This window comes from Prionailurus viverrinus, chromosome D3 (assembly GCF_022837055.1).
Source record: "Prionailurus viverrinus isolate Anna chromosome D3, UM_Priviv_1.0, whole genome shotgun sequence".
Classification (NCBI taxonomy): Eukaryota; Metazoa; Chordata; class Mammalia; order Carnivora; family Felidae; genus Prionailurus; species Prionailurus viverrinus.
Genome location: NC_062572.1, coordinates 48,088,608 through 48,113,184, shown reverse-complemented (window position 1 = coordinate 48,113,184; position 24,577 = coordinate 48,088,608). Strand labels below are relative to the sequence as shown.

The following is a 24,577-nucleotide window of genomic DNA, read 5'->3' as shown; positions in this document are numbered from 1 at the left end:
TACATAGTTTGCCAATACCTTCTCAGGATGAAAAACTAAAACGTTTGTGTACAGAATCAAGGCCTTGTATTTGTGACTGTTGTCTTACATTTTAGTACAAAATTATGTGATCATTAAGACCCCCTCCCTTACTTCTTATTCCAACTTCTGCCATGCTAGTTTGGCTCTGTGGCCCCTCAAAGGCATGTCCCTGCAGCAGGCTCCCCTGTGGTCTCCCTGCCTTCTGAGACCCCCCTGCATTCCATCCTTAAAGGGAAACCAGAGGCTTTTAAGAGCTCTTCCAACTCAGATTCTCTGAAAATACTGCATTATTGCTGCCAGATTAATTTTAGAATGGTACTTTTTTTGATCATAGATTTTTTCCCATTGAAAAACTGTTTGATTGAAAAACTGTAGAATAAAATACAAACTCTTTATCCTAGCATTTAAGGACTTTCATAGCTCAATCACAAACTTATTTTTCAGTTTTATTTATGATTACAGATCCTCCTCAACTTCTGATGGGGTTATGTCCTGATAAGCCCCTTGTAAACTGAAAATCTCGTTAAGAGTGCATTTAATATACCTGACCTACTAAACATCATAGCTTAGCCTAGCCTACCTTAAATGTGCTCAGAATATTTACATTACCCAGTGGCTGGGCAAAATCATCTGATACAAAGCCTATTTTATACTAAAGTGTTAAATACCACAGAATATCTCGACTGCTGTACCAAAAGTAAAAGCAATGGCTATCTGGATACAGGGTGGTTGTAAGTGTATCAGTGCCGTGGCTGACTGGTCACTACAGCCCACTGCCACTGTCCTGCATCACGAGAGATTATCATACCACATATTGCTAACCCAGGAAAACACTGAAATTCGTAATTCGAAGTATGGTTTCTACTGAGTATGTTTTGTGTTCATACCATCAAGTCAAATAATGGTAAGTCAAACCATTGTAAGTTGGACATTCTGTACCAAAATAAGGTGGTAATAAAGTGATGGTAATGTGGTGTGATCAGATTTAAGTGTACAACACAACATTATTTATCATAGTCAACAACTGGCTACTACTACTTAAGGGTAAATTTAGGGCTTTAGGGAAGAACAGACTGACCAGCCTCAGGGAATCTTCCAAAAGTTTTATTGCTTTAGGGGATTTTCTTTGTTTTTGCAATCAGCTTTTTGGTAATGATAAAATAGAGGTTTCAATACTGCATTCACTGAACCTTGAAGGATATGTTGCCAATGCTAGATACCTAAATTTTGGCATGCATCCAAACAGAAATTAGGTCTAAGGAAATAAAGTAGTGTTTCAAAGAGGATATTCTGTACCAAAATACAGAATCACTTTATTACTTTAGGATTCTTGGAAGTGAGATTAGTGGGTGAGAGCATATTAATGTTTGTGAGATGATTGATATATTGCTAATGACCTTCTAAAAGATGTATTTTATGTGCCAACTTTAACACATATATTTTATTGCATGTTACTACATGCATATAGTGAATCCTTGGTTAAAGAAATTAGAATGATTTCAGTTATTTAAAAGAAAAAATTCTTAAAGAAAAAGCACTTTTGTTCAACCCACTTACAACCAGGCTTTGAGTAAACACACTTCCTGCCTCCTTCACTGTTGCCACCGTGGCCCAAGCCATCATTGTCTTTCCCACAGAGTATTGAAACATCCTTCTAACTGGCCCTCTGATTCCACTCTTCCCCTCTAGTCCCTGCCCCAGGGACCCTTCTAAAACAGGAGTGTACAATGTTCTTTGCTCAAAACATGTAGTAGATTCCAGGTCATCTCACTAAGAATGAAAGACCAGTTCCTTCTGATGACTCACAAACCTCTTCAGTCCTTTTTGACCTCTCTGTCCTCATGTCCTAGTACCGCAAACCTTTTCAGTTCTTTTTGACCTCTCTGTCCTCTCCTGGTTACCCCTGCTTGCTCATCTTCCAGCCTCACTTGCCTTCTGGCCATCCCTCAGAGAGGCTGGGCATACTCCTGCCTCCGGCCTGGGCTGTGCTGGCCCTCTAAGGCTTTTCTCTAGGATACTCACACATATCCTTACATGCCCAGGTCTTTGTGCATCTCTTTGGCTTTCTCTTGCTGCCTGCCTTGGTTTGCTCCCCCATGTCCATTCTCTGCCCTGCTTGGTGCCAGGGGCTATTGATCACTACAGACTGCGTTACTGGAGTCTTCTCACCCTCAGGCTTCTGATTGGACTCAGCAAAAAGGAGACCCTGTCAGGAGATTGGTGGAGGGGACCAGAGAAGTCAGGCGTTTTCCTCGCTCCCTCCAGCCAGGCTGTGGTGTAATAGCACTGCTCTGTTCCTGACTTGGCTGAAGGTCCCCCCTCTGACTCCAGCTCCTGCTGGGCTTAGGGACACTGGCCCATCCTTTTGCTTCTCCATTCCAGGGTGGCAACTGTCCTGCCTGGCAGTCTGTTAGTTCGCTCCCTTTGTGTGTAATCTTTTTTTTAAAAGAGTTTACAGGTGCCCTTTGAGTTTGCCAGGTCTCTCCTGCCAGGACTCTGAGACCTCATCCTGTGTAAACTTTCACCTGCCCTCAAACACTTGATATTCCCCTACCTTGCTTTGTTTTTTCTCTTTGTCACTTATCAAGCTTGCTGTATATGCATTGTAGTTGATTGTCTGCCTTTCCTATTAGAATATAAACTCTATGAAGGCAGGGATTTTTTGTCTTTTATTTGCTGATAATCTACAGTAATTTAGTACATGGCACATGGGCACTATACAGTTGATTCTTGAGTAATATGGGTTTGAACTGCATGAGTCCATTTATATATGGCTTTAAAATATATACATATATAGCATAGTACTGTAAATAAAATTTCTATTCCTTATGCTTTTCTTAATATTTTCTTTAGCTTACATCATTTTAAGAATACGGTATATAATACAGTGTATGATATATGTGTTAACTGAATGTTTATGTTATTGGTAAGGCTTCTGGTCAATAGTAGGCTATTAGTAATTAAGTTTCGGGGGAGTCAGAGATAATAAATGGATTTTCAACTGTGAGGGGGTCGATGCCCCAGCTCCCATGTTGCTCAAGGGTCAGCTGTACATGTTTTGAGTGGATGAAATGAATCACCTACTTACCTGGCTTATACATTGATAATTTCTTTTGAACTCAGAAACAAGAACCAAATTTGTTTTGTCAAGTTAGTATATAGATTGTACAAGTCAGCCCTGAACTGCCACATCGTGGCCTCTGAGTCAGCAGTGGATGCCTCTTGGCTGTCTCAAGTTCCCCTGGATCACCATTCTGATAGGATCTTCTTTCAGGACTAGTGTTGTCTATACCATCGGAAAATAATAATTATAGATATTTTAGATATGCTTGCTTTATTGGGCATTATATTTAACAATAAAACTACTAGTTCTTCAAGATCCAACTCAAGTCTCACCTCTTATCAGACTCCACTCGATCACTCCATCCCATAATGGTTATTCCTTCCTCTGAATATTTAACCTTTTTTAAAATCTACGCATAATTTGTTTGCTACCTATATCTTATAACATCCCTCATATCTTTTTATTCTCATTTAATTCATGCTGTAACTCATCTAACACATGATGTTTTAAACTATGTGTAGTCTCCATTGCAGCTAATACAGATTATATACAGACAGAATGATTAGTAGTACTTGTTTAGTAAGTGATTGTGTTCATGCTAGTAATCTTAATTTGAACAACAAAAAAATACATTTATATTCTCAGTGTGACCTCTCAGTTTTTTCAAGTTAGTTTTATGTAAACATTTTTAGAACATAGTTGATTTTTATATGCAGATATCTTTTTCTCCTTTTTTGAGGAGAGCATACAGATTTTGAGCCATTTATATAATTCCAATTAGGAGTGAAAGTCCGTTTTTAAAATGCCTCTTTGCATGTAGGTTAGATCATGTCTCTCAACGTACATAGATGCATTGCTGTTTTTTCTTCATCATAAAAAAATATGTAAGTCTTCATGAGAAGGATGGCACTTGAACTTGGCCTTGAACAAAAAAGGTTTAAGTGGAGAAACTTCTGAATGTGAATAATTATTATTTCCAATTTTCGGGGAAGAAGAAACATCTTGAAGAAAGGTTTAGAGGCCGTAAAGGAGAAGAATATTTCTAGGAAAACAAATACTTTGAGAAAAATAGTATAGCTGCAACTGATTCAACTTATAGAGTATCTTAAGTGTCGGCTAAAGAGTGTGGACTTCTTTTATGTTAGGAGAATGATGGAGGTCATCTGTATTAGGTTTAGTTTGCTAGCATAATAAGAAACCAGTATTTCCCCCAATAGTTTTAAAACTTACCCAATTAAAAATTGTACAGTGTTATGAAAATGACAGATTGTGAGCTTTTTATACATGTCTCTAAAGCTTTTCACATGAGGTCTTCTAGCATCTTTCCTGAGTTCAAAAATACTTTTAGTACAAAAAATTGACATTATTCCTCAAAATTAAGTGTCCAATTCTTATAATAGGCCAAATATGGTTACATACTGACCTTTTTACATATGTTCATTATGACTAAGTTTCTAAATATTAATTGGCTAAAACAGATTTATAGTGATTCACAGTTGGTAATTTTACTAGAAGCTTAGCAGTTTTCTTTCTTTTTATATAACAATATGCAAACATATCATATGTGAAGCATGCCACTGTGAACCAACAGGCCTCTGACACACTGCCCTGGTGCTAAAGTATCCGTTCTTACACAGAGCTACTGTGCAAGTTAATGTTAATATCAAAATCTTGCTTGAACACCAGACTGTCATAGAAATGGAGATACCTTATGACTCTGTTTGGGACAAAAGAATCAAACACATTCTCAACAATGGATTCTTAAAAGTCAATATATATTTCTTGGAGTATCCTTTAAAAAGTTACAGAATCAGTTTTGTTTTAAATCTTGAAATTCAAAAAATTTATTTTGACATGTAACGTTTTATATTAATCAACAAGTATATAAAGTATTAAGTGTCTAAAACACAGAATTATAGATGATTAAGTATGTCATGGTATTTAATAAAAAGAAATACATCCATGAATGACTGCACTTCCATTCTCTTACCATTTTTGCCATGCAAGTGGAAAATTACTAGATTACCCAGTGCATTTATGGAAGGCAGAGGCTGTGCCTGATTTTTTTGTACATCCCCTCACGGTATTCAATCCACAGCTCTGTGAGACATCTGTTGAGGTACTATTTAAGTCATACAGCATCTGGCATATGGTATTCTTTTTTGCTATTTAGCAACTAAGAAAAAATCTTCACAATGTGTATCAAAGATTCACAATGAAAAATAAAGCATGTGAAATCAAATTTATTTTAGGATATAGTAGTTTTCAATTGTTTGGGTGTTATTAAGAATAGCTAACACTAGGAAACTGTATTCCATAGTATGAAAAATATGATAAAATGTCATTTGGTATTTGTATCCAGATATTAATGAAAGCTTGTTCATACCTTCATTTACTCTGACCTTTTCCTTTTTTTTTTTTTTTTAATATTTATTTATTTTGAGGGGGGGTGGGGAGAGAGAGCAGGGAATGGGCAGGGAGAGAGCAGGATCCACACCATCAGCGCAGGAGTTGATCTCAAGAACCATGAGATCGTGACCTGAGCTGAAATGAAGAGTCTGACACTCAACAGGCTGAGCCACCCAGACCCCCCTAACATTTAACTCTTGTTGCCCACTTTTGCCTTATGGGTTTTGAGAAATAATTTTTCTAAGAAAAGGACTTTTCTTTGCTAAAATAAGTCACATTCCTACAGAAATCTTGGAAAATTAAAGAATGAAGAATAATAGAATTTTATCACCTAGAAATAATGACTGTAAATAATTTGTTATATGTTCTTGGTAGAATTTATTTTCCTTTCCACTCATTTGAAAATATTTGTTTTTCAATGAGACCCACTTTATGGCCTGAAAATTATAGGTTGCCAGCTGTTGGATTTGATTGCTTTTGCTTATTGACCTTGGTTACCCTGTTTTAAGAACCCTGTGTTAAATTAATCAAGATTATTTAAAATACAAAGGGTGGTATAGATTTGTCTTCCTCCTTTTATTTTTAGATGACAAGCTTTCTTAATGTTATTTGCTAGAAGGGATACGCTTAGAAGATCTTAATATATAATTAACACCAAGTCCAAAACTATTTCAATTAAGTACATTTCTCCAGCATTAATCTGAACAGAAAATGACGTTTTATTTTTTAAGTGATGTGTGTGCATTTTGCAGCTTTCTCTTGCCAGCCTTTTGTTTTCTGTTTTGTTGTTGTTGTTTGTAATAGGTAAATGGATTAAGATTTTCCTTAGGGAACCTGGGATGATTGTAACATTACCATTTTTTTTGTTCCCAACTTATATCCAAAAGATACTGGGCCCCCAGAGGGACACATTTGTGAGAGTGCAAAGACCTATATCCATGCCAAACATTTATCCAATAAGCACTAGAGGAAGTTGAGTTAATGCTGCCTTTAGATATGTTAGCCATCATGTCAACTACAGTATTATTTTTATCTCTTTCTAGCACTTGGCTTTTGAATAAAACTACTTATCTAGCATAGAATATCATGAAAGGAAATGTTAACTGCTTTTCTTAAACATTATATTACTTATTCCTATAAACTTTGTTTTGTTTTGTTTTAGTCCTGACTCTTCAGGATATAGTCCTTCTTAGGACAAGCGTTCATCTTTTCTTTTACTGTACCAATTTATGTGCCCTGCATACAGTAGGTACTTAATGATGCTCAAGGAATATACTATATCCTTTGTTTAAGGCAGCTAGAAGGAAAGATAAAGTTAGTCCATATAAAAATGTTTGTGGTCTTTCCTGGCTCAGTTGGTAGAACTTGGAACTCTTAATCTCAGGGTTGTGAGTTTGAACCCCACATTGGGTATAGAGATTACTTTTAAAAAATAATATAAAATTTTTGTGGTCTTAAAAATCACACTAATTTTATTTATTTATTTTTATTTATAGACATGCTTCCATCATTTCTTCAGAAAGTTGAAGTTGTCTCTGAAGCTTCCAGAGAAACTTGTGTAGCTTTGAGTGATTGCCTTAATCTCTTCACTAAACAAGAAGGGGTAGGTAGTTGGAATTGAATTTTTCAGTAACTGTCTGGGTGTCACATACTCAATCATCCAATAAGTCATTGCTTTCAAATTGTCCAAAGGTAGGAGACAATAGTCTTAACAAAGAAAGTGAAAGCTTTGTTTTTCGCTAAAATTTAAAACTCATTTATTCTTGATTAAGCAAGATGATTCTGAAGTAACTTAGGTTCATATCTAATTATATAGCTATATTTATCAACTATGTTTTAAAGTTCTACTCAGAGTTCTTGTGGCATTTCAACAAGAGGGTTGCGAAAATATTGTGGAAACCAGAGGTTTTATAAGAAAAATACACAGTATTTTTATTTAGAAAATAGAGTGCTGTCATACTAATCTGTGTGAACTGAGCTCAATGGGTGAAATAACTTGTATTCTTTTCCCCCTGCTTTCTCCCATTCAAAATTTGCCATTTTCCCAAATATTGGTAAGAGTGATATGTTTATCCATTAGTAATTCTTTTTCTGAATGCAAGCCAAGCAGCCATAGGCCTTCTTTTCCATTCTGTTAATTTCTACATATATGTTCAGTCTTCAGCGTTTTAGTTTAAGACACTACATTTCTTATTCTTGTTACAATTTTTTGTACCTTTTAGTTAGAAACTACATTTTGATAAAACAAGGCAGATGAAAGTGGTTTTGTATATTTCTCTCATATATATGAGATATGTATATGTAAAGATGTAACATTTTATTTTCTTGTGATTAGAACAGAAGCCTTGTGGGGGCACCTGGGTAGCTCAGTTGGTTAAGCATCTGACTTCGACTCAGGTCATGATCTCACGGTTTGTGAATTCGAGCCCTCATCCGGCTCTGTGCCAATAGCTCAGGGCCTGGAGCCTGTTTTGTATTCTGTGTGTGTCTCTCTCTCTCTCTGCCCCTCCCCCACTCATGCGCAAGCGCGCGCGCTCTCTCTCTCTTTCAAAAATAAACAAACATTAAAAAAATAATAACAGAAGACTTGTGAATTCATGTTAAAAATTTTTAATGCCAATTTTGTTATGTACACCACAAATTTTGTATTTTATTTGGAGAAAAAAATATGTAAATGATCTGAAACTCATTTAAAACAAACTTCCAGAAAGCCAATAGAATTTTATTAACTATCACAGGAAAACATAATTGTTCATTGAACTTTTTTTAAGTTTGTTTATTTTGAAAGTGAGCACGTGTGTGAGAGAGCATGAGCGGGGGAGGGGCAGAGAGAGAGGGAGAATGAGAGTGAGAATCTCAAGCAGGCATTCATGCGTTTGTAGGATCAAACCCATGAGCCATGAGATCATGATCTGGGCTGAAATGAAGAGTCGAATGCTTAACAGACTGAGCCATCCAGCGGCCCCTGTTCATTAAGCATTTTAAATGGTTGATTCTTCCAATACTATTTGAAAACATCCCTTCAGCATTTCTACTTTTGGTGATGTCATATTCTAGCTTATTTAAATGAGGCATGATGTAGTGATCTAAATAAATCTGAATAGCATTGTAGAACATTTTTAAAATGAACAAATTATGGTGTCTAGGGATTCAGGTAATACTTAACACATCGTAAAACCAAATCTCATTAACATCTCTTCTGTGGCACCTGCTGGATGTGTCAATAACGTCTTTGTTTTAGAGATGTCTAGTTTTAAGGTAAATGCTAAATTAGAAATAATTTAATTTCTGGAGAAGCCAACCTATGCTAATTTTTAAACTGCTTAAAAATACAGCCTTATGATTACTTCTCTGTGAAAATCTGGATGTGCAAGAGTAGATTAGCCTAAAGTTTAATTAGACTTTTAAATTTGTCGTGAGGATAAAATAACATAATGTAAGCAAAATGCTGAGCATAGTTCCTGACACATAGTAAGCCCTGAGTACAAATCAGCAGTTATTCTTGTAGGATGCTATCTAACACTCGTGACCCCTTTTCTCTGATGGCATTTTGGAGCTTTTGTGTCTTTAACTTTGGATTTAACTCATTTGGGGAGAAGGCGGTATTGTCTAAAGAAAATTTGAGTATTTGTGGAATGATTGTGTTCTTTCCATCCTTATTATTCAAGTGACAAAGAGCTACTTAAGTTCTTTGAACCTTGATATTTTCATCTTACAATAAGGGAGACCATATAGTAAGTCACTAATAACAGCACTGGTCTGAAAGTCTTATGGGCCTTTTAAAAATCTGTCTTTTTCCTAACCAACTGTAGGCTAGTTTCTGTACAATGAAAATATGTGAACGCCTCAGTATCAGGTACGGGTATCAAATGTATATAGATGAATAATATGTATATACAGCATATTAACACACTGTGTGACACATAGGACTCATTTAGGAAGTGGCACTTATTGCTTCAAACTTTTAAGACATCTTTAAGTTTCTTTTTAATTAATGCTATGAGATATCAACTCTGAGGTTCTCAGTAGTATTTATGGATTTCCTTGTGAGAAATATGATTATAGACCATGAAAAGGCCCCCCAAATAATTAAAAGATAAATGACATCATCAAAGTTAGCTTTTCAAATGGCTAAGAACTAATATAAGAATTTAATAGTATAATGGAGGTCAGAGCAGAATAATTAGGTATAGTAATGCCTTATTTATCTGGAATTGTAAGTTACGTTTCTGTATCTGGAAATTTTATTAAAAAGCTTTGAACTCACAGAGACCTGGGTCTAATCATGCTCTGCTATTTAATCTGTCTGCCTCAGTTTTCATATACAATTTCCTTTTTAAAGTGGTGACCAATCACAAAAGAATGTTTTGAAAGGTAAATGTAATCATACTGGCAAAACCCCTTGTACAGTACCTGGCACATAATGGGGATCCAATCGATTGAAGTGATCCCAGCCTCCGCAGCAGCAAAACTTGTTTTTATTCTACTCTCTTTGATGACAGTTATTCTAAATATTACCCATTTACATCTTATGCTAAATTTTTAGCACTTAATTTTATCTTTTCTGGGCTGTCCTTTTGTATGTTCATAATTACTCTGTATCTTAATGCAGAGATGCCTTCAGGGGATAATGTTTATAGGACTCTGTAATTTGACAAAATGGCCCAGTCCTGCTAATGCTCTTGAATTTAGTTTTGCCCTTTATGGGTTTAAAAATTTTTTTGTCTTGAGTTTTAGATCACCTGTGTGCCTGTCTGTAACAGAATACTGATCCCTTCTGCCTTACTCTTTCTAATGTTCTGTTTATTAAAAAGAAAACCAGATGACCAAACTCGGTAAAATTATGTTCACAGTAAGAACAAGCTGGCTCTGTATGAGAAATTGAGGGGTTTATAATGAGAACAGTCCTTAATGCCTGGATTTGGGTCTTTCTATTTCTGTGGTATGTGAGTGTTCTTTGCTTATTTGGGGATGCTCTGATATGACCCAGATATTCAAGGTTTCCATACGACCTCTACATTAAATGAGGTACATTATATACGCATATTTTACTTGTAAATAACACAACTTGTGTTTTTGGAAAAAACTGCAATATATAAAGTAAGCTGTAAAGTTTGATTTACTAAAAGGAAATTTATTAGGTGTTCTTGGGGTGATATTCTTGGGGGAGACATTGGAGAATGTGAATGCCACAACTGTCTTTAGCCTTGTTTGAGAGTTCTATTTAAAAGGGCACCTGGCTGGCTCAGTTGGTAGAACATGCAACTGTTAATCTCAGGGCCATGAGGTCAAGCCACATGTTAAATGTGGATCCTATGTGGGGGGAAAAAAAATCAAAAGGCTAGAAATTGGCTTCATGAGTTATTGTTTCTATAGTTTTCCTTACCCAGAGAGTGGTATCACAAGTGGCTAAAATGTCACACAGTGCTGTCGTTGGTCTCCTCCTTGTTCTGTGTATTATGGAGCTCCCTTTGATATTAGTCAAACCAGGTTTTCCAAGGTAGGAACTTGCCTATTTAAAACTAGCATAAGCTCACTTATAAAATATTCTGTGGTCCCATGGTAAGTCTCCTGAGTTGACTGCTAAAGAGCTAGAATCCAGATGTATGATTAGGATAGTGATACTCAGTTTGTGGTGTAATGGAGAGATTTGGACCTTCTATTGGAACCAACTGGAAGGTATTGCTACTTTGGATGAGATGCTGATAATCTTTGGAGAGAAACCATGCCCTCCTGTGGGCTTAGAGCTTTATAAAGTCGAGGTCTCCTCTTCATTAGTTTCCTGGACTGCTCAAAGTCCTTCAATCATTTCTTAATGTTTGTACTTTTCAGGCTTTCACCTCTCTGTCATGTCTTCACTTTCCTCCTCTCCCTCTGCTCTGAGCAAAATTCTTTGTTAAACATGAGGCAGCGGCTGTCTATGCTGTCAGTTCCCTGCCACTCCCTCCCCCAGTCTCTTTTTTCTTTCCTTTCCTTGGCATCTGTCTCCTTCCATCCTGCTTCAAAAACAGCTCCTCTCTTCTTTTGCATTCTCTACTCCCTTATAGCTGGTCTCCCTACACGCCTTTCCAATTCTATTTTAGAAAATGTGATACTTTGTTTCTACTTCTTTATTCTTCAGCTAGCCCACTGAAACCATTCTTGCCATCTCCTTACTGCTAAGTCAGAGGATACCCTTAAATTACCTTGCTTGTCCGGTGATGGATCTGGCGTTTGACTGCTACTTGTTTTGGGGATTCTTCTCAGTGATTGCTGTAGTGCCTACCTCTTCTGTCTTCTCTTTCCTTTAGAGCAGCTTCTCCTCAGTTTTCTTCTGAAGCATCTTTTCGTCTGCCTGTGCCTTGAATGTTATTGTCCCCTGGTTTCTTTCAGTGGTCTTTTCACTTGGCATTCTCCGTGGATGATCTTAGCCATTCCTTCAAACAGAAATCCATGATGACTCCGATATCTCCATAGTAGATCTCTCCTAAGCTGAGCTATGAACCAGTATATCCAGCTGACTTTTAAACATTTACATATGATTCTATCACAGGCATTTCACACCAGTGTGTCTAAAGCAGAATTACACCTATTCAGGACCCCAAGCCACAATCATGGAAGCTGTCCTGTGTTCATCCTTCTTCCTCCTCCTCCTCTCACCCCTTAAAGTCGGTTGTTTTTCCTTCCTATCTCTCAGTTGCCTGTCTCCCTGTACCCCTTCTCCCCCCACCCAACAGATTCCCTGTTGCCACTCTGTGGGGATAGAGTTCTAAGGATTGTGCTGTCAGATGACTGTGACCATTGCCTCATCCCAGGTTCCACCCTTCAAAACTGGCTTAGATATCCCTCCTGTTCTGGGAGTCCTTGCTGTTGGAGCACTTATCACATTGTATCATTATATATTTACTTGTCTGATTCTGTATTTACTAAAGAGCCCCTTAAGGAAGCAACTGTATCTTAGGTATTTTTGTAGCATCTGTGTCTAGCATAAGTACTTGGCATGTAGTAGACAGTTAATAAATATGTGAATGAATGCATAATGAAATGTACAAAGGCAAGAGTACAAAGAGCAGACCAATTGGGATCTATATCTTGACCTTGAGCAAATTAAGATATGTTTGGAAATTCCATTTCCAAATCTGAAAATGAGAATACAAATGAATTACTTTATGTGAAGCTCCTCAGTACAGTGCCTGACACAGTTTAGGTGCTCTGTAAATTGCCCTCTAAAACATTTTGTTGTCTTTGCTGCCTAGTACCACTTTTGTAAACTGAATTCTCTGATTTTTAGAGTCCAGGGAGGAAGATTGTGTAGCAGCCGCTTTTAGTGCCTAATGTGACATTTCACAATACCATTTAGTTTAGAATGGGGGAAAAAGAAAAAAAACAAACGGAATTTTCAAAGACACTATGAAACCTCATTGACATAAATTCCAAATTTTCTAGTGTACTGTTGCATCATCTTTTACGCATTTTATATCTGTAGCACAGTTACAGCCACCACTGTTGGGACAGCAAACTTAAAGTCCCCCGTGATCTTGTTAAAGAAATACTCAGTTTGGTTCAGTTATTACTCTGCTCCCTAAAGTTTGAGGACAGATTTATATTGTTTAAAACTGTTGGAACTGAAAGTTATGTGTATCCCACCCCCACCCGAGCCTCACAGAAATTTCCTTAGCCTGAACACCCCACTTGAGTGTATTATTTACGTGGTTTTACTGTCCTTGGGCGTCTTGGTCTACCCTTCAAGCCTAGCCGGAATAAGAAACCATCTAGGTTTCACATTAGTAGAATTAACACCATTGTTTTCCTCATTGCCCAAATGGTAGCCTAGAACGTGCATTAAAAAAATAAAGGACAAGAGGACTAGTGTTTGTTTTGGAATCAGAAACCCTCGCGCTAAAGTGTAAGCCAGAGTAAGAGTCAGTTACCTTTGAGGTGCAAGAGTCCAAAGAGGATTCCTCTCTGCTTTTCCCCAGGGGCGGGCTGGCCATTTAGAAGTTGTCAGGGCAGGCGTCGCCAGGAGAGGGCTTGAGCACACAGCCCGCTCTAGGACCTAGCAGGAGCCTCCGCGGGATGCACGCAGAGCACGAGTAGCAGTTTCCTTACTTCCTTCCCTGAGAATTGCGGGGCGCTCAGTCCGCCTGCTCGCTCGCAAGGGCTGTGTGCGGGCTCTCCCCGTCCGGGGCACGTCCCTACCTGCGCCTCCGCGGAGCGGGCCACGCGGGAGGGGGGCCTCGGGAGGAGGGACTGGACGACGACAGCGGCAGCGCGGAGCTGCCTGCCGCAGGCCGTTCCCCGCGCTGCTCGCACTCTCCCCGGCGAGCCCTGGAGGGGAGGGCGGCTCTGGCTCTGCGGCCGAAGGGCGCTGCACGGACCTCTGGCGGCCCGGCACCGGAGTCCTGGGCCGCTGGCGGGCGGGCCGCGCCTCTGCTTGACCTCGCTGGAGCCGGGGGCGGGCCGAGCAAAGGTGACTTAGAGAGACCTTGCGGTGCCGCCCTGGGCTGGGCTGGAGGGGAGGCGGAGGGACAGGCCGGCGCATTTGTGCTGGAGCTGGCGGAGGAGTGAAGGGTGGAGCGCGCTGCCGGGGATCCCCAGATCCGGCCCAGGTGGGTGAGTGTGTGCGCCCGCCGGGGGCTTTGCTAGGTCAGCCTCGGGGCGACAGAGGACACCAGGGGAGGAAGGGGGGAGGGCGGCCAGACGAGATCTAGGGATGTGAGTAGATCCAAGAATAGTTGGACGCCTGTGCGGGGAGCAGAGTGCAGCAGCGGGCGAGTGGGGAGGGGTGCGCGAAGCCGGGAGACCCTGATGTCCCTGCCTGGCCAGGGTCTTCCTGCCGGCTCCGGGTGTGCGTCGGGTTCCCACAGGAAGAGCCGCTGGGGGGAAAGCCTGTGGACAGATTTTTTTTTTTTTCTCCCAGCTAAATATTGGTAGTAGGTCAAGTGGGGCCCGAGTGGGAGGAGTAAGGCAGTGAAAGACATTATTGTCCTAAATAACCTTCCAAGTTAGTGATTTTTTGCATGTCTCTGCCCTGGCTGACATTGAGATGAACTTACCATCCGCTGTTTGGAGGCCGCTAAAATTCCAAGGAAACACTTGAGTGGATTAAAGAGAAAAGGAGAAATTATACTGGGGCTGGGGAGCGGGAAGGGAGGTAGCTTTTAACTTTGTTTTGATTAAGGATTTTTGATTACTCATAGGCTTTCTTTGTAGCCTAAACCAGTGGAGAATCACGTTCCCCAGCATTCAGAGCATGTGGCTAGTTGTTTTGTGTTTTCTGTTGTGCTGGTTTTTTTCTGGATTTGGAGGGAGGCTAGTAAGAAAGGGAAGATACCAGGGAAGAGCTTAGTCCAGCTTTTGAGAGTTATTAAAGGTATTAAAAGTTTCTTAATTTTAATTAGATTCAAAGACAGACTGAAGGCATTTTGTTTTAGAGACATAGGGTAACTTAGGAATCTTTTTCAAAGAGAAAAATGCTTGAAATGTGTGTTGGTGGAGGAATGTGTAGGCTAGAATATGGGGATCTAAGTATAAAAAAATTTTTTTCTGTTTGAGGACACACCGAAGTTCATCTCTGGTCCAAATCATGTTTGATTTCAGCAGTGAAGTTGGTGACTTTGGTAAATTAGCTCAATTTTGATTGAGTAGATATTTAATCTGAGCATGATGACCAGAGAGCTATTTCAGCCTTTGTCCCAGTACTACTTTTACTAGACTGGGAACTTAAAAGAATTTGTGTCACTGTGACTATGATTGCCAGACTCTAGTCTCCCCTCTTTAGAACCTCTTTAAAGGCTCATTTTAGGGAATTTCATTGAGGCTGAAAGTGACCCACATAATCTCTCTACCCTCAGTTGTACACCTTGCAGAATGAGGGAAATGAAAAAAGGTGTTAGATTTTCCATATTTAACAGCAGATGCACATACTACAGGGTAGTATATAAATACAGTCAAGCACATTTAGAATACTGTATGTAAAATAATTGATAAAAATAGTTATGTAATACCATGTCTTAAGCTTTATGTACAGTTTATGACATTTACCATTTATATTCTAAGAAGCTTTTAGAAACTTATTAGTATCTTAGTATTCAAACATATAATTGTGTTTATCAGCTCTGTGAGGATTATAAGAATTTTTAATTCCAAGCAGAAATTTAGATTTTTTACTTGGTCCACATTATTCAGCATTATTCCTAAATTTTTAGCTTCTGTGTATAATCAGGAAATAGATTTCAAATTAATTTTGGAAGCAACTAGGACAGAAGTTAAATAAATAGGAAGTTTATGTAAAATGAAGCAGGTTTTCATTTTGATAATTTGTAAAGTATTTGAACAAAAATACATAAGGTTTTAATTAGGCAGTATGAGGCTGGGGGCGGGGGGGTGGGGCGCAGGGAGAGTGTATATGTGTGATTAGCCTTGTCATGCTTGGTATGACCCAGGATCTTTTCCTGGTAAGTTTTTGTATCACAAGGATACCAAGTCTGTAACCTGCATGCAATTGTATTTGTCTTGAATTCCTGCTAGAGAGTGCAGTACCAGATTATATTCTGTCTAATGAATTTTGAATGAGTTACAGGCAGATACAATTTTCCTCTCATTTTAACTTAAGAGTAGTAAGGATATAACCCCCATACATTTTTATAATGGTCCACCATTGATTTGATATCTATTACTTTATGTAATTTGTTGTCCTTAATTCAGTAAGTATTTACACAGTGTTTACCTTGTCAGATAACTTGCTAAACCAGTCAAAGCTAGATGAATAGAAGCAGGGTCTTCTTGAAAGGTTTTATTAAATATGCCTAAAGAGTTTGAACATTATCTTGGGAATTAGAATCACTGAAAGATTTTGAAGAGGGGAGAGATTTAATCAGATTTGCTCCTTACAGAAAGGATTAGAGGAAGGCCTGAAAACAGGGTGACCAGGTGCAGGAATTCAAGAGAGAGATAATCAGAGTCTGAACTAAGTTGGTGACTACTGAAAAGGAAAGCAAGGTACAAAGCCAAGAGAGACTCAAAAATAACCTAATAGGAGCCAATAATAGTTGAATATGCGGAATGGAGGAGAAGATGGAATCCTAGACAGTTCGCAGGCTTATGGCGAATAAATTACTGAAGGAGGGACTAAAGGGAGCAGGTGGAGGGTGAGTTCACCTTTGGACATGGTGACGTCCAAGAAAGGGCATCCTTACTCATTCAATAAAAATTTGTGAATCGTTAGTATTGGAAGTCACCTGAATAAACATGGAGCTTGAGGCTGAAGGAGTAAATAATGTCACCTCGGAGACATCCAGCTTGAAAGAGTTTGAAATCAAAGGATTGAATACTTATATTAAAAGACAGAAAGGGAAAAAAGGAGCCAGTGGAGAACACTGAGCAAAATCAGCCAGAGAGGCAAGTCCAATACAAGGGAGGCCAATGGGACAGTTGGGTCAACGAGTTGAGGTAACAACTGATGGGGAAAGTTCTAGAAGCATAGCATAGGAAGAAGGTGTATTACAATGAGCTGCAGAGTAAATGGGAAGCAAGAAAGTAGAAATAATGAAGACAGACTGATTTTCTGTAGACAATCATAATTGTAGAATAATTATACAGTTTTGTTCCTTTCTTTCAATTCTTAAATCTCATTTATTTTTCATGTTCCTAATGTACTGGAGAGGGCCTTCAGGACAATACTGGATGGAAGCTGAGATGGTGGGAAACGGTGTTCATCCCTGATTTTTAAAAAGGGGCATATTTCTAATAATTCACTATTAAGAGTGATATTTAATAAATACCATTTCTCAGATTATTGAAGTTCTTTTTAATTCTTGTTGAGGTTTTTTAAACACGAAAGGGTATTGGATTTTATCAGATTCTTTCTGCATTTAATAAGAGCATCATAAGGTTTTTCTTTAATTTATTAAGGTGGCAAATTATATTTTTTCAAATTAATGTTTTTAGACTTTTTCTGATGATATGCCACCTTTGTGTAATTGGAATAAACCTAATTTGGTCATTATGTATTATCTTTAACATTCTCCTCGATTTGGTTTCTTTTGGATTTTAGTATCTATTTATGAATGAGGTTGGTTGGTAATTTTTTTTTCTTTCTTTCTTTCTTTTTTTTTTTTTTTTTTTTTTTTTTTTTGGTTCTGTCCTCATCAGGGCTTGGTATCCAGGTTATTATACTGGCTTCATAAAATGAGTTTGGGAATATTCTCTCTTTTGCTGTTCCCTGAAAGAGCTTATATGTAATTGAAGTGGTCTGTTCCTTCTTATAAAGCTATTTTTGTGGGATTTTTAAACTAGTAATTAGACATATTTAATGGCTATAGGACTATTTTAGTTTTCTGTTTCTTTTGGGGTCAATTTTGACAAGTTGTCTATTTCTAGGAATTTATCCTTTCCATTTAAGTGTTGAAATTTATTGTTATAAGGTTTTTCATAATAGTCTTACTATTTAACTTATTTTGAATCTGTAATTAAATATTTTTTCCTAATGTTTTCCATTTTTTTCCTAATATTCATTTGGATATTTCCAATTAATATCTCTTTAATATCAGTCTCATTAAGGCTTTGTTTATTTGATTATTTTTCAAAGAACTCTCTTTAGCTTGTTATTTGTTGCCATCTTTTTTGTTTAAAATTAATTTTTTTAGTTATCTCCATCACTTTTTTTTGAGTTTATTTTCCTAGGCTCTATACATTTGTTATCCTCTGTCTCTTGGAAGGACATAATTTGTTCAAAATTTGTTCTTTTCCAGATTTCAAGTTGTAGGTTTCATAATTGTAGTATTTTGTAACTTAATATGTTCCTGCTGGTTTTTATCCATTACTTTATTTTATAGACTTAATCATGTATTTCCTGAGACTTCATCTTTCTAGACTAAGAACTGCTAATATGTGTAGAGTGCTGCCCTTCTAATACTTAAAACACATAATACTTTTGCAAAGGTTTTAACTACTTCCAATTTTTTTTTCTCTTACCTCACTCTTGTTGTCATTGGTTGGTATTTCTGTTTCCTTTACCGACTTGCTTCTCGTCTTCTTCCTCTTTCCTTCACCCTGACAACTTCTTTTCTACCTCTTGACAGTCTGCATGGTGGAGGAATGATCATCATTCCCTCGTCTTCACCTGTTTCTCACTGTCTTTCCAATTTTCTACCTGCTCCTCCCCCCACCCCCATCCTTGGAGGATTTTTCCATTGTCCGTTCTACATATGCCATCTTGTTCTTTCCTTCTCTGCAGAAACTTGGCTCCAGCACCAAAGAGGAAAAAGCAGATAACCTGTGTCTAATTTTCTTTGGATGCTCACAGGTTCACCCTTATTTACTGCACAATCTTTGTTACTGCTCATTCAGTCCATCCAACTGATGACAAGAAAGTCAGGGAGACTTTGGGCAAGGCCCAAGAAGAAAGCACAGATGGGACAATATGGACTTGCTCTTATTTGGAGTTCTGAACTGCAGGCTCCAGTATTAGTGACCGTGGTCTTGCCATGTGACTCTGGGCGGCTCATTCTTAGTTCTCCTATTCCTCTCATGTAACACAGAATTATTAAAACAGACGCCTTCTCTCCACTTCAGGAGTTGCTGTGAGACTCAAATGATGAAAGGCTAAACCCAACGGTTTTACAAGAGACAGTCTTCCCATGCTTTATTTTCAGAAAAATGCCTTGAAAGGATTTCATGCTCAATTCAGGAACAGAGAAGGGGTTTGTGGCTTGGGGTGTTGGATCAAAGAAACCCTGATGGGAAGCCGTAGGTGTCATGGGAATGACAGGAAGCAAGGAAGTTGTGCTCAGTGGTTGAGATTCAGGGGAGGGGCATCTGTCCTCTGGTACATGGGAACTAGAGACGTGGACATGTCGTTACACCTGGTAGCTGGAAACTATTCTGTAGCTGCATCATTACCTATTTATTATTTGCTACACTTAGGATACTGCCTTTTTGAGTTTACTTGAGAAATCAACCTTTACTTACAGTGTTTATATGAGGGAGATTTTGTTGTTTCACATTCTAAACAACTGAATTAAAAATTAAGTTTGTGAACATAGTTCTCCTTAGTAAAATTTCTTACTTGTGATAGAAAGGACTTAATTGTGAATATTTTCCTCATTTATTTTTGTTATGTTAGTTTGTGTTCTGGATTAGTTGCTTAAAATCCCAAGGTCGTAGAATCACTCTTAGACTGTAAAGCATCTAGTCTGGTGATCCTCAAAAGATTTCCCTGGGGCATAGGGCAAATGCAACCACCTTTCTGTCCGCTAAGGCACCTTCACAAAACACAGTTCCAAATGGTTGATACAATGATCTGTTAACCTTTGACAGATGAGGAAAGGAAGGCCTGCAGAGAGGAACAGCCACTTTCCCAAGTCTATGTAGAGAGGTGGGGGCCACGTTCAGAGCTAAACCCAGTATTCAGCCTCCAAATTTAGTGCTGAAAGAACAACCCCACTGTATCACACTCAGCTTCAGTTAGAAAATTTACCCATTAGAGAAGATAGTCTATCTTGTTTCAAAGCTTATGCGGCCATCTGTTAGCTAATTTCTTAGTTTGACAAAAGGATACCAACTTTAGAAACAAACAAATGGCCAAGAATATTGCAGTGTCTTCAGAGTTTGCACAGAATACCTGTATTCCAGGCTCTCCACAGAAAATGCTGTCCCTCTTTTTGTGAAAATATTGCTTGATAGAGGTCACATTTTTAGAAGATAACAGAATTCATCCCTTTCTCTAGATAGTCTAATTTTAGGATAAATATATCAGAATACTGCATCCTGGGACATATTTTCTTGATTTTCTGAAAAATAGCCCTTGCTAAGCTGTAAGTTAGAATTATATCCTCAATTTCTGTTGAGGGGCATTTCAAAAGAAAAAAAAATTTTTTTAAATGTTTGTCCATTTATGGGAGACGCAGAGCATGAGTGGGGTAGGAGCAGAGAGAGAGAGGGAGACAGAGGATCGGAAGTAAGCTCCCGGCTCTGAGCTGTTAGCATAGAGCCATACGGAGGGCTCAGACTCACAAACCATCAGATTATGACATGAGCCGAAGTTGGACACTGAACCGACTGAGCCACCCAGGCGCCCCTGAAAAAAAAGATTAGCTTTAATGAAATTATTATTCTGCCCTTGAATACTCTCATTCCCCTATACATTACCCTGAAAAAGAAATTAGAGCTAAGGGCAAAGAGGGAGTTTGTTTTCCCTAAAGAATTGATATGTATTTTTTCCTTGTGGACAATTAAAAGGGCATAATTGTATTTCTCTTTCTGTTTTGGCCTTAAGAGAATTCAGAGCCAGATTTGTGGCTTGTCCACAGTATCTTGGTGGGCTCCATCACTCTTTTTTTTTTTCTTTTTAATTTTTTAATGTTTATTTTTGAGAGAGAGAGAGAGAGAGAGAGACAGGACGTGAGCAGGGGAGGAGCAGAGAGAGAGGGAGACACCGAATCTAAAGCAGGTTCCAGGCTCTGAGCTGTGTCAGCACAGAGCCCGATGCTGGGCTCAAACTCACGAACTCACGAACTGTGAGATCGTGACCTGAGCCAAAGTTGGTTGCTTAACCGACTGAGCCACCTAGTCTGGAGCCCTGTGGGCTCCATCACTCCTAATACCATCAGAAATTCGGTATTTTCATAGCCTCCCAGGTTGGAAATCCCTGGATTACAACGTTCTCTTGTGAATTATGAATGTGGTTGAATGTGGTTATGCCTCAGAGTGCATTCATGTATGATGATTGTATTTTAGGTTTTTTTCTGCAAGCAGTAAATACTAAGTAAATAGTTGTTACAATGTTAGAAATAGATTTGTACTTTATACTATGGTTTTATTTTATGTCAACAATATATGCACTTGGGTGTTGACTTGGTAATAGATAATTTCAAGTACCCAAGTTAAAATATATGGCAAATGTTAATATTGGAGCCTTTTCTTGTGATTTTTATTTGTGGTAAAATACAACGAGCATAGAGTTTATTCTCTTTACCATTTATAAGTGCATAGTTCAGTCACATTAGGTACATTCACAGTGTTGTGCAGCCATTACCACCATCCATCTCCAGAACTCTTTGCATCTCTTAGTTTCATCTAAACTGAAACTCTAAACCCGTTAAACAATTTCCCATTCCCTTCTTCCCCCAGCCCTTGGCAGCTGCCATTCTACCTGCTGTCTCCCTGAATTTGACGACTTTAGGAACCTCCTATAAGTAGAATCACTCAGTATCTGTCCTTTTGTGCCTGGTTTATCTCACTCAGCATAATGCCTTCAGGGTTCATCCATGTTGTAGCAGGTGTCAGAAATTTCTTCCTTTTTAAGGCTGAATAGTATTCCATTGTAAGCATACACACATTTTCCTTAGTCATTCATCCATCGATTTACATTTGTGTTGATTCCACCTTTTGTCTGTGTGAACGAACAGTGCTGCTGTGAACATGAGTGTACAAATATCTTTTTCTGTGTCTACTTTCAATGCTTTTGGTTATGTACTCAGAAGAGGAATTCCTGGACCCTATGCTAGTTCCCTTTTTTTGAGGACTTGCCATAGTGTTTTTCATAGTGGCTACCCCATTTAACATTCCTACCAGCAGTGCATAAGTATATTAATTTTTCTATATCCTATCCAGCACTTATTTTCTCTTGCCATTGTTTTGTTATGGTAGCCATCCTAATGGGTGTGAAATGTTGAAGAACATTTTTTAGTAAGTAGAGTTAATCACTTTTTTATCCAAATGTCAACCTCAGGGTTGACAGACGGTCTCTTCTTACATTGCCCCATACTAGCCGTGCAAGGCCATGATTTTCCTTTATTTTCAAAACCAGAAGTTGCCCTGTTGAAGTGTAGTGGAGGGCACATAGCCCCAAGTCTCCCTGGTTTGCTCTTTTCCCTCCTTTCCCTCGTTAGTAAAAATGCAGCTGCACAAAGCATGGGTAATTCTCAGGGTTTCCTTGGATTTAAGACTAGGTGTAGGTCTAAATATCCATATTCTACCTTTATTTTCATTATCTTTCTGTATTCTAGATACCAGATGTTGCCTTGCTGTTGTATTTTGAAGGGTCATTGCTTAATTGAGAAGAATTTTATCTTGTCTACCGAGTTAGCATAGGAAGATGGAAAGATACATTTGAATCACCACAGATATAAAATATGAAACCAGGAAATTGATATACTTGAGAAAAGTCAAGCCTATCTTCATTTGTACATGGGAACTAATAAAATATCAAAGCTAGAAAGTAATTAACCTGGGCATTAGAATTGAACAGGGAATTTAACATATTCTGTAATGAAATTATTTGATCTTTAGCCATATTTAGGAGCACAAGCTTTCTGTAAATCTTGAAGTCAAAGTAAAATTTTAAAAACTAGGGAGAAAATTGGGGAAAATGTAACCACAAAGCCATGAAAAGGATCTTAGAGGTCCTTGAATTTTCCTCCATTTGCAAGAATCCTCTCTTTAGCTAGATAGTCATTGTATGTGCTTGTGAAACTGCCATCAGTGGATATACAGGCAGTGTACTCCAATACTTCCAGGCTTGGAGCCCGAATCCCACAGACCTGGGTTTGAATAGCAGCTCTGTCACTTAATAGTTGGCTGATCTCAGGTAGGTCATGTAATCTCAATAAGCTTGAGTTTCTTCATCATTAATAATACCTACCTCACAGGATTGTGGAAGGATTATATGAAATAGTATGCCAGGTATTTATCATAACACCTGACATATGGTAAACATACCTAGATGTTGGCTCCTCCTCTTCCTGCTGATACTACTATTATACGGGAGTTTTTTCCTTACGACCACCCGTTCCCCTGTGGTAAAGCTAAAAGTAAAAGAAGGTTCAACCTTACATTAAGGTGAAGCTTTTTCCATTTTTCTTTTAATTCACGTCTGTGCTCTGCAACATCACAAAAACTTAATGTTTCCTCTCCTGGGACAATACCTCAGCTATTTGGAGCAACTAGTAAATTCTACAAACATCCACAGGTTCCTTCAACTGTTACTACAATGTCGGGCTTTCCAGATCGTTTTCTTACTCTGCAATGATCTCTCTCAGGTTTTTTCTAAAAATGCGTCCTCCAGAAGTGAAGCCAGTGTTCCACATGAAGTTTGAGTGCAGAGCATGGCACTTCGCATTGGCTTTCCATTCTGCTGGAGGAAGAGTCTTGATTGCTGCGGTGTCCCGCAAAGTCCCATGGGAAGGGCCCTGCTCCCCTACCTCATGGCCTCTCATGTGCTTCACTCCACAACCCCAGCTTTGTTCTGAGGACAGTGGCCTCCTTCTGTCCCACAGACTGGGAGCCTTTTCCCCCTCAGAACGTTCACTCTTCCCTTTCCTGGAACACACTTCTCCCAGGTCCTTGCCTGGTTCTCTCCCTCAGCTTTGACAGCCTTTAACTCAGTGGCACCTGATCACTGAGTTCTCTGGCCATCGTGTCTCCCAGGACTGGCTTCCCCCTTCCCAGCTTTATTTTTGCTTTCAATGTTTTCCACCATCTAACAGACATTTCTAGCTGTTTCCTCCCAGTAGACTATAAGTTCTCTGAGTGCAGGGAGTTTGGTCTATATTGTTCATTGCTGATCCTCTGAAGCTTGGCATGCCTGGCATGGTGTAGGTGGTGATGAGTATTTATTGCATGAGAAGCATAATGACTCCCCTTTGATTAGTAGTTGTATCATAATGGGTGACGGCCATTAAGGAGGGCCCTTGTGGGGATGAGCACTGGCTGTTGTAGGTAAGTGATGAATCACTGGGTTCTACTCCTGACACCAACACTACACTATATGTTAATTCATTTGAATCTAAATTTAATAAAAAAGAAGTTGTACTGGGCTTGGAAGGGCCATGTGGGCACCAGTTCAGTCATGGGTCAATTTTTAAAAATTTTGAAGACAAAAATAATTTAAGTGCTGCACTCAAAGAAGGGAAAATAAGCCACATTCACTGTTTTAAGACTCTAAGGATTTTCACATTACTTTGGTTGTTTAATCAATATTTTATTTTACATACGGTTTTATGTGTGCAGAAGATTTTTTCTATAAAATCCAATATAGGTTTTTAAAATAAGAATACTTGTCCTTTAACTGTATCTTTTTTTTTTTTTAAGTTTATTTACTTA

General features: G+C 38.5%; 1 protein-coding gene and 1 long non-coding RNA gene across 12 annotated transcripts in view; one reads left to right on the top strand and one right to left on the bottom strand.

Moving 5' to 3' along the window:
• Positions 1-24,577, top strand: part of OSBPL1A (oxysterol binding protein like 1A) — a 245,337-nt gene that overhangs the window by 100,110 nt on the left and 120,650 nt on the right. For 6 of the 11 annotated variants that reach the window (XM_047828148.1, XM_047828145.1, XM_047828146.1 and 3 more), the window contains one exon: positions 6,991-7,097. The exons of 1 other annotated variant lie outside the window; for it this stretch is intronic. In XM_047828148.1, the coding sequence (XP_047684104.1) occupies positions 6,991-7,097 (107 nt within the window). 4 more of the 11 variants (XM_047828152.1, XM_047828151.1, XM_047828150.1 and 1 more) reach the window with 3 other exon arrangements.
• LOC125149288 (uncharacterized) lies at positions 11,680-13,559 on the bottom strand. Its single transcript, XR_007145890.1, has 2 exons — positions 13,405-13,559; positions 11,680-11,910 (listed from the first exon to the last, which is right to left on the bottom strand). It is a non-coding gene; the product is annotated as an uncharacterized LOC125149288 (long non-coding RNA).